Source organism: Nycticebus coucang, chromosome 7 (genome assembly GCF_027406575.1).
Source record: "Nycticebus coucang isolate mNycCou1 chromosome 7, mNycCou1.pri, whole genome shotgun sequence".
NCBI classification, from domain to species: domain Eukaryota; kingdom Metazoa; phylum Chordata; class Mammalia; order Primates; family Lorisidae; genus Nycticebus; species Nycticebus coucang.
The window spans coordinates 5,526,199-5,538,492 of NC_069786.1; the positions used below are offsets into that span (position 1 = coordinate 5,526,199).

Consider the following 12,294-nt stretch of genomic DNA (forward strand, 5'->3'; position numbering starts at 1 on the left):
CCACGTCAGCTGCAACAAATGTGTGTGTCACTAACTTAGAGCAGTGCTATCTGTCATATTTCAGCAGGGAATTTTTAATGTTTGTTTCTGTTACCAGAACTTTATTTCCATAAGACACATCCTTGGAGTCTTTCAAGGTCTGCATCCAGCAGAGGTCGAATAGCCCGGAATGCACTCCACTAGCTGGAGCCCAGCACGCAGGGGCTGCATCTGACCAGTTCCTTCCTTTTTTTTTTTTTTTTTTTTTAAATCTTCATTCTTGTGGCATCACCTTGAAAGACAAGCTTGGGGAGAGGAAAGGGGCTATCTCACTCACAGGAGAGCACCTCTGGGGCACCTGCCATGGCCAACCCTGCCACCCGCATCCCCGACAGCTCTGTGGCCCACCCCAGGTCGGGTCTTCTTTTCCTTTGGCTCTTCCCCTCACCTCCCTGTTTCCTTCCTTCCTTCCTTCCTCCTACTCCAGAGTAGCAAAAAATCAGCACAGGACAGAGAGACAGAACCCCTGTTGGCCTGTGAGAACATGTTAGGCACCACCTGCCGCCTGCGAGCATGGTTAAAACTCAGACAGGGACCGCACCAGGCGCTGACAAGGGCGCAGTGCAGGAGGGGCTCACCCCGTTGGGGGACGTGGTGTGAGGACAGCCCGGCGGTTTCCAAAACCTGTGCCAAAACTAAACACACTTCTGACACACAGCCCAGCAATTGTGCTCTTGGTATTTACCCAGATGAGAAGAAAACTTATTTCCACGCAAAAGCCTGCACCCGTGTGTTTGTAGCAGCTTTCTCCACGACTGCCCAAACTCGGAGGCAGCCAAGATGCCCTGCAGCAAGTGCATGTTCACACATCAGGCAATGGATTCCTCAGTGCTGACAGAAGACAGACTCTCACGCCAAGCACACACACGGAGGGACCTCACATGCATATTAATGAGTGAACGAAGCCCGTCTGGAGAGCCTTCCGAGTTTGCAATTTCGAATACATGACATTCTGGAAAAGGGAAAATCATAGAGACGTTAAAGACCAGTGGGTGCCAGGGGTCAGTGGGAAGTGGGGATAAAGATGCAGAGCACCGAGGCTTTTAGGCAGTGAAACACTCCCCGTGATGTTACAGAGGGGGACACGGGTTACTACACATTTGCCCACCCCAAGGTGAGCCCTCATGCCCACCACAGATGAGAACAAACGCACCATTCTAGGGGGGGCCACGGTGGGGTAACAGGGTCTGTGGGGACTGTCTATACTTTCTGCCTAATTTTGCTGGGTACCTAAAATGCTTTAGGTCAACTAACCACATGAGTCTTGATTTTCTCATCTGCAAAGTGGGCATGACGACAGCTGGCTGGCGGGTGTGTGCAGGCTGAGGTGGCCGCACACAGAGAGCACGGTGCAGCTGAGAGGCACTCTCCCAATGCCACTGTCCTCAGCACAGCTGGACCCAGCACAGGCTGGGGCAAGGACGAGGACCCAGGGGTGGAGCAGGGAGGCTGTGTTCTCCACCCCAACCTGTGCCCAGAACTTGAAGCAGACTGGCGTCTGAGCCAAGCACTTTCCAAATCCCTATGATGCGTGTAGCCATGAGCCCAAGGCCCACCCAGGACTCCAGTCATGTGGCCCCTCCTCCCAGGGCCTCTGAGGACCAGGCCAGGCAGTGCTGCTTCCTCTCACAGGCCTGGACCCGGAGCAACAAGTTGTGAAGACAAACAAATCAGGAGGGCTTCCTGGGCTCCCTGGAATGTGAGCTGTGCCGACAGACCATCCTGTGCAGCTATTTAGGAACTTTACAAACCTAGATTCTCTGCCTCTGAACTGCTCCCATGATGAACAAGTAACGCGGTGAGTGAGACAACCAGAAATAGAAACCTTCAGTCCAGAACCCCTAAGACGCAGCTGTCTGTGAGGGTCACAAATTAGGAAGGAGACAGGTATAAAGGGCTTTTGAGGACCCCGTCTAAAGAGAAACACTCACGCACCCGTCGAATCCTTCAAACTAGTAACATGGGGCATTCTCAAGACACACGACTGTGTGGTCCAGAGGCCAGTGGTCCAGAGTGTGATCTCACCCAGCCACACGTTTGGAAGCAAAATGCCTCACGGTATGCGAGGGAAATTGTAGATTTCTGCACAAATGTGTGCCACTTCCAGCCTGTTGAATACAGGACAGTTCCAGAAAACACATGTGGACAGAAAGTCATTTCACAACAACTATGCTCTCAATAGAAATGTCACGCCTTTTTTCTTGATGCTAGGCATATGAACAATGCTCATTTTATTACCAGTTGTTATCTTGAAATAATCACAAATAAGATCATGACCTAATAATCAAATTTCTGGCAACTGTGTCTTTGAAAAGAACTCTCTGAGGCAGTGTCCACAAGAGCTTTAGTGAATGTCAGGCTGCATGCATGGGAGCGTGGAAATGAATAACTTTATATGTGAAACTGGGGTGTGAAAAGGGGAAGTGCACAATTAGTGTGTGGAGGTGTATTTGCTCAGAGATCCTCCTGCACAGGCTGGTCACTGGGCAAGAAGAGCCAGTGAGGTGTCTGGCTCCATCTCAGCACTCACATGCCTGCAAAGCTCCACAAGCACAGCATCCTCTTAGCTGCCTCTTACACCTGCCACGATGTGCAGGCCCTCCTGTGCACCCACCTACCCTGTCCCACAAGCGGATTCTCTCATCATGTGTGTGAGGGGCTGGGTATGCTGAGTCTGGGTGAGCTGGGAGGGTCGTTCTCCTCTTCCTATTAAGCTTTCTGTGCCTCTGCAGTGGGTATCAGGAGGATGGGAGAGGAAACACTTTAACCTTTTATAAACACTCAACAGAGCTTTCTGTGTCGAGTACCTGGAGACTTCTCATTCAGCCTGCGTTTGACACGGTCTTTTAGAGAATGACAAATTTGATGACGTGAAGACTTACTCATGGAAGGGGAAAAAAGCTACCAAATCAGTGTTTAAATAAAACTGGCACTGCTTTAGACAACAAAAATTGCGTGTGGTTTTGAAGTCATCAATCTGGGCTAAATAAAATTTGCATGAAGAACTGAAGTTTATGCATGAAATGTATAAGGTACTCAAGCAGCACCCTGGCTTCATTGTAAAAAATCCATCACCTATCACACTGAAGGGATTGAATGTACACCTTACAGCTGTATTTTTCCAATTTGAACACTGTTACTAGGCATCACGTATTTTCAGGTTATCCACTTTTTTGTTTTAGCCATAAGTAAATTGATTTAGTTGAAAATAAACAGCAATACGTAAAAATAAATAAAAAAATAAACAGCAATACTCGTTACTTGCTCGTATGTATTGAGTAAGTGTTTTAAATCGGGGTCCAGAAGTGTATCTAGCAAACCATCCTGGGCTGGGCCGATAGGCACCCACTGCACCGGAGACCTAAAACCTCCTGAGTGCACTCAATCCTAGTAAAACTTTTTGCCTTGGGCTACCAAGCCCATTAAAGGCTCACACTTCCTAATTGTTCTCCTGCAGAGTCCTGTCATCCTGGTACAATGACATTTGGGTAAATGATCCTGGTGGGGTGAGCAAGTACTTGTTGCTAAATAAAACACGTGATTCACAAGGCTGGGGGAAGTCCCACTGGCTTGCTCCATTTCATGAACATGTTAAAGGTCAAAAAAGATGCCATTTTAACACAAAACCTCTGCTTGGAGATGCACCGAAGCTTGGGGAACAAAATTATGAATGAAATAGTCAATACCACTGAACTATGGACAACCCAAGAACAGCTTCTTACTGGCCAGGCTCAGTCCTGCACAGAGTACAGAGCATCTCCACGTGAGATATTCTGGTCATTTAGAACAGGAACTTTTAAACCCAGCAATTACCTTGATGTCTCAGTCAGTAACAAATCTCTTCACTAACATCCTACTTCATCAGCAAGGGGGTAGACACTACTATTTAGAGAGGTACATGTTTTTGCACACAGTAAAGCAAAAAAAAAAAAAAAAGTCAGTACAATGAGGCAGGAAGTATGAGAAGAAAAACACTCGCAAAATATATTTCACCTTCACCTTTTCCTACGTGCAGGTGCCAGTCACTTGTCACAAAGTTCCCCACTGCTAAAGCCTTCATGGATGGTACAAGCCAGAGACCATGGGGCTCTCAGGGACCCTGATCAAACTGCATGCCCTCGGAAGCACGCTCCATCTAAAATCTCAGCAATTCTCATCCCACTTAAAATCCCGTCTCTTCTGACAAAGCAGGAGACAGTCGCCTGGCCGGCTACATGTTGGAATTTCCTGCTTTTGAAGAGGTTTTTGGTCTTGATGACAAATTCATGGCAGTGCTACATAGCACCTCAGTCAAACATCTCCATTTCTTTCATCGTATTTAATGCAGGGATAAGAGGATCTAATCTTTCCCCGCACTCAGCATCACAAAGGGGGCCATCTCTTGGGCTTCTCTCCCCATTGCTTGCATTTAAAAGCACAGGTTTTGATAATTGCAGGTCCCCGGGTTTACTCATTCCCAAAGGAATACTAAACTGAGCAACACAGCTACTGCTTTCTTGCTGTGATACGTGGAGAGCAAGCCAGGACATTCTTGCATTACAAATTGCTCTGGCATTCGGTCTTTGTGGGAATAATGGTTAATGGGAAGACTGAACTTGTCTTCTCAGAATTGCAGTGCTGTGGTTCTGGGCTGCCGTGCAAGACCTTTCCCCCAAACCCTTCACGGCAATTAAGACACTCCCTGGATTGCAGAGACAGTGGTCCTCCCAGCTGCTGTCACAATGTCTGTCAAGAGATGAGTATTTTACCTACACGAGCAGCACAACCCACAGCTGGGAGAGAGGGTGATGGAAAACATGCTGCCAAGTGCCGAGGGGCAGCAGCTCCTGGCATTAACTAGTTGGGTGCTGGTCAGCTTGTGACTGTCTACCTGATGCCTCTGCACTGGTGGAAGTCCACGTCCAAGGCACAGAAAGTAAGAAATGAGTCATCCTTGACTTACCGAGGGAAGACTCGGGCTGCACCGTCTGCAGCGTCCACATGTGAAGCCAGCAGCTGCTCAGCAGACAGGGCGCCTGGCAAGCACTGGGAGCCCCGGCACCACTGCAGGGAGAAGGCCGAGGTGGCCAAGTGCATCCAGGCTCGGTCCGGGCTCAGCTCTGCCTCAGCTGCCACAGGGCTCTGCAAACAAGCTCACTGCAGCAGGGTGGCAGGCATGGGACGCGATGCATGGCCCATATATTCAAGCACAAGAGAAAACATGGATCTGGAGTCGGTTCTGTGTGGATGTGGGGGCTGCCTTTCATGGAGCAGGACGGGCAGGCTCTCTTCCCATAATAGAATTAGCCGTGGAGACGGATGCTTTAATTATCATGCAGTGCTGTCCCCGGGGTATCAATTACAGAAAGCAGGTGCTTCTATCTCCTGTTTTTTTCAGATAAATGTCTATAATCTCATTTCACAAATGATCCCTATTTAGACGGGAGCCACCTATTGTGATGATATCATTTGCTCCAGCAGCCATAAATGGGCAACTTCCTAGGGAGCGTCACGGCACTGACGACACAGGTCTTTATAAGAGCGAGTGGGCAGGTGCTCAGCAGGCCCCGATCACACGGAGCAGCTTCCAGCGATGGTGCTGTGTGCGCCCCGGCATCTGAAAAGTTACAAAGGCAGAGGAAAGCCCTCCACTCATACGGCTCAGCCCAACCTCTGAGCACATTCTGGCAGGGGAGTGAGAGCAGGAACATGCTGCCTCCGTCACTCAGCCCTCCACAGCCCGGCCAGGTAGAGAACGTCACGGAGGGACTTTCTACGGACAGTGGAGGTCCGAGGACTGGCGTGCTGAGACTCCATCCCAGGTCCACCGAGAGGAGCACATGCCTTACGGAACCACAGGAAACTACGACAGCCACCCCCTGAAACATCTCCACCTGCTCCCTCAGTTCCAGCACCTGGAGTGTGTTCTGTCTGGCATTATAGAGAAACTCTCTAAGCCACAGACCCACACTCCTGAGATCCTGCTTCCTAGATCACCAAGTATCACAATCATTACTTGCCTGCCACCTCGATGTCCTTACTTTCACTTTTCTGGCCTTCCAGAGCCTATGTGCCCCTCGAGATCTCTGGCTGTCCATGAGCTAAGCGCCAAACACAACAGTAAGTCTTGTGACCGCACCTAGTCCTCCACGCTCCCGTCTCACCCTGGGACCATGGCCTGGACTCTTTCCATGTGTGTCATCTCTCTCTGCTTTCTCTCGTCACGTGCACCCCTGAGACCCAAAATTCACTCATCAGCATCAGTTTTTCCACAAGAAAGCAGGGTGCCTGGCTCACAGACACACCGCAGTCTGCTCAGCCAGAGCTCGCCAGGCGTCAGCTTTGAGGTGGTGGCCCCGGAGCCAGCAAAGCACACCAAAGAGCAGATGAATATGCCCTATCCCCAGGAAGCGTCCAGTCTAACAACTTCTACTCAGCACCAAATGAATATGCCCTGTCCCCAGGAAGCGTCCAGTCTAACAACTTCTACTCAGCACCAAATGAATATGCCCTGTCCCCAGGAAGCGTCCAGTCTAACAACTTCTACTCAGCACCAAATGAATATGCCCTGTCCCCAGGAAGCGTCCAGTCTAACAACTTCTACTCAGCACCAAATGAATATGCCCTGTCCCCAGGAAGCGTCCAGTCTAACAACTTCTACTCAGCACCAAATGAATATGCCCTGTCCCCAGGAAGCGTCCAGTCTAACAACTTCTACTCAGCACCAAATGAATATGCCCTGTCCCCAGGAAGCGTCCAGTCTAACAACTTCTACTCAGCACCAAATGAATATGCCCTGTCCCCAGGAAGCGTCCAGTCTAACAACTTCTACTCAGCACCAAATGAATATGCCCTGTCCCCAGGAAGCGTCCAGTCTAACAACTTCTACTCAGCACCAAATGAATATGCCCTGTCCCCAGGAAGCGTCCAGTCTAACAACTTCTACTCAGCACCAAATGAATATGCCCTGTCCCCAGGAAGCGTCCAGTCTAACAACTTCTACTCAGCACCAAATGAATATGCCCTGTCCCCAGGAAGCGTCCAGTCTAACAACTTCTACTCAGCACCAAATGAATATAACCTGTCTCCAGGAAACGTCCAGCTAACAGCTTTCACTCAGCACCTGCTAGGTCACCATGGACTGCGTGCTCTGCTCACTTAATCCTCCCACAGCCCACACGTTTTTCACCTGAGTCTATTTTCATGGCTGAACAACCCAAAGCTCAGAGCTGTGTGGTAAGCCCAATAGCCTGGCTTAGAAAGTAGCTCCAGAGAACATAAGAGCACACAGTGGGGAGGCCCTGGTGACCCAGTGACCAGGGAGGGAAGTGGGACAGGTGGCAGGCTCCCAGTGATTAGGAGAACAGGACTCAGTGGCAAGGCAGAGGCAGCAGGGGAGTGGGACAGCCTGAGAGGGTGCAGGACCCTGGCAGGGCCTTGGCGAGCTCTGCTCAGCCTTCCCTGGAGCAGACGCCACTGTGCAGCTGGCATCTGGCCCAAGGTCCAACCCTGAGACACTCAATAGAGGATTTCCGGATTGGAGTTATACTTTCTGAGCTTCTGAATACCACTTCTGATGAGGTCTTTGGGGGCAGACACAAGTAGGCATTACCACCAACAGAAGCTGATGCTCAAAGCTGTTAGCTGACCTTTCTTAGAAGTGACTAAAACAACTATAATTTAAGAACCACATCACTGACAGGTTAAATAACCCACTCCATTGATGCCTATAAACTTGGATTTTAACTACGGTCTACCTGACAGGCTAATCCCCTCTTTGCCAGCACATTACCCCCCTTTCTGGTCTACCTACAACCACGGAGGTTGTTGCAATACCTCACGCAACTGATTTGAGAACTGTTTGTTGCATGAGCAGATATTAAAAGCCACTCAAAATTTTATTGATAGAAATCTATCAACTGATTAATGCAAACTTTAGAACCTGATGTTAGATGGTGTCTCAGAACTTAATGTGGGCTACTACAGCAATTCAGCCAATCTCTGGCATGTGGGTAGTGTCGGGAATTCAAGATTATTCGTTTAACTCAAATAAGTGGCAACCAATACTTACAAAGTGCCTTGGTCCCAAAGGGAGATTAGTAAATGGTGACAATGACTAAGTTAGGCCAAATGGAAAGTGGGAAGTCGCCTCTCCAAGTGTGATGATGCCACACAATCGTCTTTAGGGGAATAGCGTCAACTAATTTAACATCTATTCCCCAAATAGCTATATTTATTTGAAACACTACAGGTAAAATTCTTTCATAACCATAGATTCAAGCACAACCACAAATAAAGGAAAACAAGTTTCCATGTTTTATGCAGCTTGATGTCTCTGGGTCCTACTATAAAATGAAGATTTTAAGAATTGTAAGTAAGAAGCTGATGCCTGGCAATCCTCAACATCTCTTGTTCTCAAGCCTCAAACACCAAAGCAAACACGTACTTTGTTTTGCTATATTAAATTAAAGATTATCTGCCTTTTGTTCTCTCGGTAACACGTTTTAACCTCTAGTGTTGGTATCAATGAACATAGTCACAATTCTCAAAGAGGAAAGGCCACAAGCTGTTCACAGATAATTCTTATTCAAAGAAAATTATACCAGAGGCTGTCTTGCTTGCCTGGTGCCTGCTTATATCTTCCAGAAATATTTTGCTGAGGTTTAGAATACGGATTTCTAATCTTTCGTAGGTAGACATAAGAAATGAAGATACAGCACAGCCAGTAAGTTATAGAGACAATAAATAAGTCAGAGAATTCTTGGGGCAATGCCATTTATAACTGCCAAAGGCAAGAGGTAGTCAATTAAAGATATATGCCCTTATTTTTATAGCCACAAAGTGAATAATAATTTAGAAAATTTGAAAATACATGCAGCACTTGAATCTTTGGGTTAGCCTGAGCTGTATGCAATCCAAATTTGCCTGTGTTAGCATATACTTTAATTTATTCCTGTTTCCTGACAACCTATGTTATACAAATGGCTAGCTTCAGTTTATCATAACTGGATGCATATCTAATGGGGATCCTGTGTGTCTTAGGGTCAAATTTATGCTCACATTGAATACTTCCACCAATTTTAAAGATAAAACATTGCAGTAAAAATTTCACTACTCGAAGTCATTCTCATACAGTAAAATAACCCATGTATAAAATCTCTTATAAGTAATAAACAGAGAATGTAAGTAGAAAAATATACTTCCTGACCCAAACATTAAACCAGATAAAGCTTAACATGTCCATGGATAAAGAACCTAGATCATTTATCACATTAATATTTACAGCAAGAAGACACTTAAAGAGGTTGATGTTTCTAAATCACTATGTCTCCAAGTTCAAATGAAAAACAGAAATCAGTTTGCCTGTTTTATAAGTCAAAACTAAAGTTCTTAACAAACTCATCTACTATCTTCCCTAAAACAGATCTCACCAGTTCCAAACACCAGAAAAATCCCTTTATGTTTAGATAGTCATCACATCATTAGACAGTCAAGAAAAAGGGTGCTGAGAATACACACTATCAGGATCCACCTTTACCAAAACGTCTGTTCCACAGATTTTATTCTTGGTGAAATGTTTTGGAAAGCTGATCCCTTATAAACATCTGAAATGCACATCATAACATGTGTAACTGTTTTCCTGAGCATGTGACTCCAACATTTATTGCTGTAGAAGCAAACTAGATTCAATTCTATAAATGCAATTATTGTTTAGTGAAGAAAAATCTATTTTGTGTGCCACTGGCTAAGAGGGGTGTCATTATTTTGTTTTAGTGCTTTTTATATAAAAAAAAGGCATTATTGAAAACATTTGATATCGAAAAACCTTTCTAGGTAAGTTGTGGTTTCTTCTTACAATTTGATTATTTGATGAAGCAAGTGTATGATGCCCCATGATCATATCAATGTATACAGTTAATGATTTAATAAAAAAATAATAATAAAACAAAACAAAAAAAAACTTGGTAAATGTAGAATGTAAATGTTTTGGCACAGTAACTGAGATAATGCCAGGAAGGCTATGTTAACCATTGTGATGAAAATGTGTCAAATGGTCTATGAAGCGAGTGTATGATGCCCCATGATCATATCAATGTATACAGTTATGATTTAATAAAAAAAATAAAATAAAACAAAACAATACAATTTGATTATTTGGAAGTAATTTCGTCTCAATCTCCAAAAGACGCTTGTCAGTCTTGGCTAAAACAATACCACAACATCAACACACTGCAAAAACCGTAAATCCAAATATGCCAAATAATTTCCACTCATGCGGAGAAGAACATTGCTTTATTTTATTTAAGTTAAGCCGTCAATCATTATTCGTGGGCATATAAGCCAAGAGAGGAATGATAAATTACTGTACGTGTTTTAATTACTTTTTAACTGATAGTAAGTTCCATGGACAACGTAAGTACTTGCAGAAATATATTCTAACATACAATGAGTACGACTACTTTAATGACAAACATACATTTTATCCAAAAGACAATGTTTATATGGTAACACAAGCCTAAAAGCCTCATAATAGCAGTTAACTCAAATCTTAGCTGTTCTTGGCTAAGAGAAAGCTCAGTCGTTCAATTCACTAAAATAGTGACATAAAATTTTAAATATTGGGTTTGATACATACATGACCAAAGAGGACTTTTATCTGTGTGTGTGTGTGCATGCACGCATGCCTATGTTCAAAGAATTAAAGAATTGGGCAGTGCCTGTGGCTCAAAGGAGTAGGGCGCCAGCCCCATATACTGGAGGTGGTGGGTTCAAACCCAGCCCCAGCCAAAAACCGCAAAAAAAAAAGAAAAAGAAAGAAAGAATTAAAGAATCTTCCAAGAGGCTCTCTGTGCGGCAGCGCTGAGAGCCTCCAGTTTCAGGACCCTGGTGGTGGACAGCTCCCTAGGAAAACCAAGCAAGTGTAACACCAGATTTGTTGTAGCACTAACCACAAATTTCCGTTACACCGAAAGACCCAAGTAAAAGTTAAATCCCTCAAAAGGATCCTTCTAATCTTTTGGAAAATATAAACCAAACAGCACTTGCTCTAAAAGCATTGCAGAGCAAGTTTCTGTAAATAGAACAAGAATCCATTCTGTTAACAGAAACCACAGTAATGAAAATAAAATATTAAAGTTTTGGTTCTTAAATATTGTAATGATTTTTTGCTGCTTGCTAACCTGCTACAGTTACTTGCTTGGTTGCTATGGCAACATTCTGCTAGAACCCAATATGTCAGGCAGACAGGCCGTGGGCCCTCTACAATTAAATCCAGGAATGGTCCTGTTTCCTGATGGAGCATGCATCCACTGAATTCAGTTTGGTCATCGAGTCTCTCCGCTCAGTATTTTTTTGACACAGTATTCATCATGCATGAGTCACTCTCTTCACGAGTTGCATCAATCCATTTTGCTTCCTGGTTTTTAACACAACTAGCTTCTAAGACCACCAGCAGGTTGGGACCAGGAGAAAGCTCAGGGGGCATGGTGTGTGGCCTTCTGGGGTCTTTCTCTGTGGGCCCCTCCCCTGCCAAGTTCATGAACTCACGTGTACTGAGAATGTAGGAAGCACTTCATTATATATACCTCAAACTGCACAAGGAGGGGTTTTAGGAGGAAGGCACTTTATAGATTGGGAAACCTGAGGTTAGACATTAGCCAGTAAACAGGAAAAGAGAAGGTTCCACATCCAATGTACGTAAACCACAAACCACGTTTCTGTTTTGATTCTTCTGAATAACCAAAAATTACAAAATGAAACATACACCACCACTTACCATTGCAAAAACACAAATAGTAATGTACATGATGTATGTTTCCTTGTGTGTGTTTAACAATTAAAGTGGAGGTCTGACCATCATAGAAGGACTTTGCAATGCTGAGAAATGCTAGTAAATTTATTCATTAAGGTCACATTTACATTTCTCTTGATAATTTCATATATTTGCTTAACCCATGGTTATTGCTTGCTTTTCTATATAGACAGGCATTTGGGGAAAGATAATGAGTTTAAATATCACAATTATTAATGAACTCCAAACAGTTCCATTCTGTCATTGCTCGGTGTTTCACAGGCTGTCTCTGAGAAACGCTTATGACTGCTCTGAAACTAGTATCATAACAGTATAAACAACCCAGATACTTGTGATGGAGCCCCTGGAAAACCCTCCCTATAGTGCCCCAGATGAATTACTCAAACTGCCAGGTACACGGGAAAAGATAGCCCATCCCCAATTAGGCCAGTGAAATATTCACACAGTTTGTTCTCACAGAAGCC

General features: G+C 45.0%; 1 protein-coding gene across 3 annotated transcripts in view; it reads right to left on the minus strand.

Annotated features, from left to right (window-relative positions):
- Nucleotides 1-12,294, minus strand: part of DLGAP2 (DLG associated protein 2) — a 594,688-nt gene that overhangs the window by 408,169 nt on the left and 174,225 nt on the right. The window contains exon 1 of one of the 3 annotated variants that reach the window (XM_053598122.1): nt 4,982-5,122. The exons of the other annotated variants lie outside the window; for them this stretch is intronic. Within the exon in view, the coding sequence (XP_053454097.1) occupies nt 4,982-5,021 (40 nt within the window). The 5' untranslated portion in view covers nt 5,022-5,122. Of the gene's footprint in view, nt 1-4,981; nt 5,123-12,294 lie in introns of those variants that run through there. 3 annotated transcript variants of the gene reach the window in all.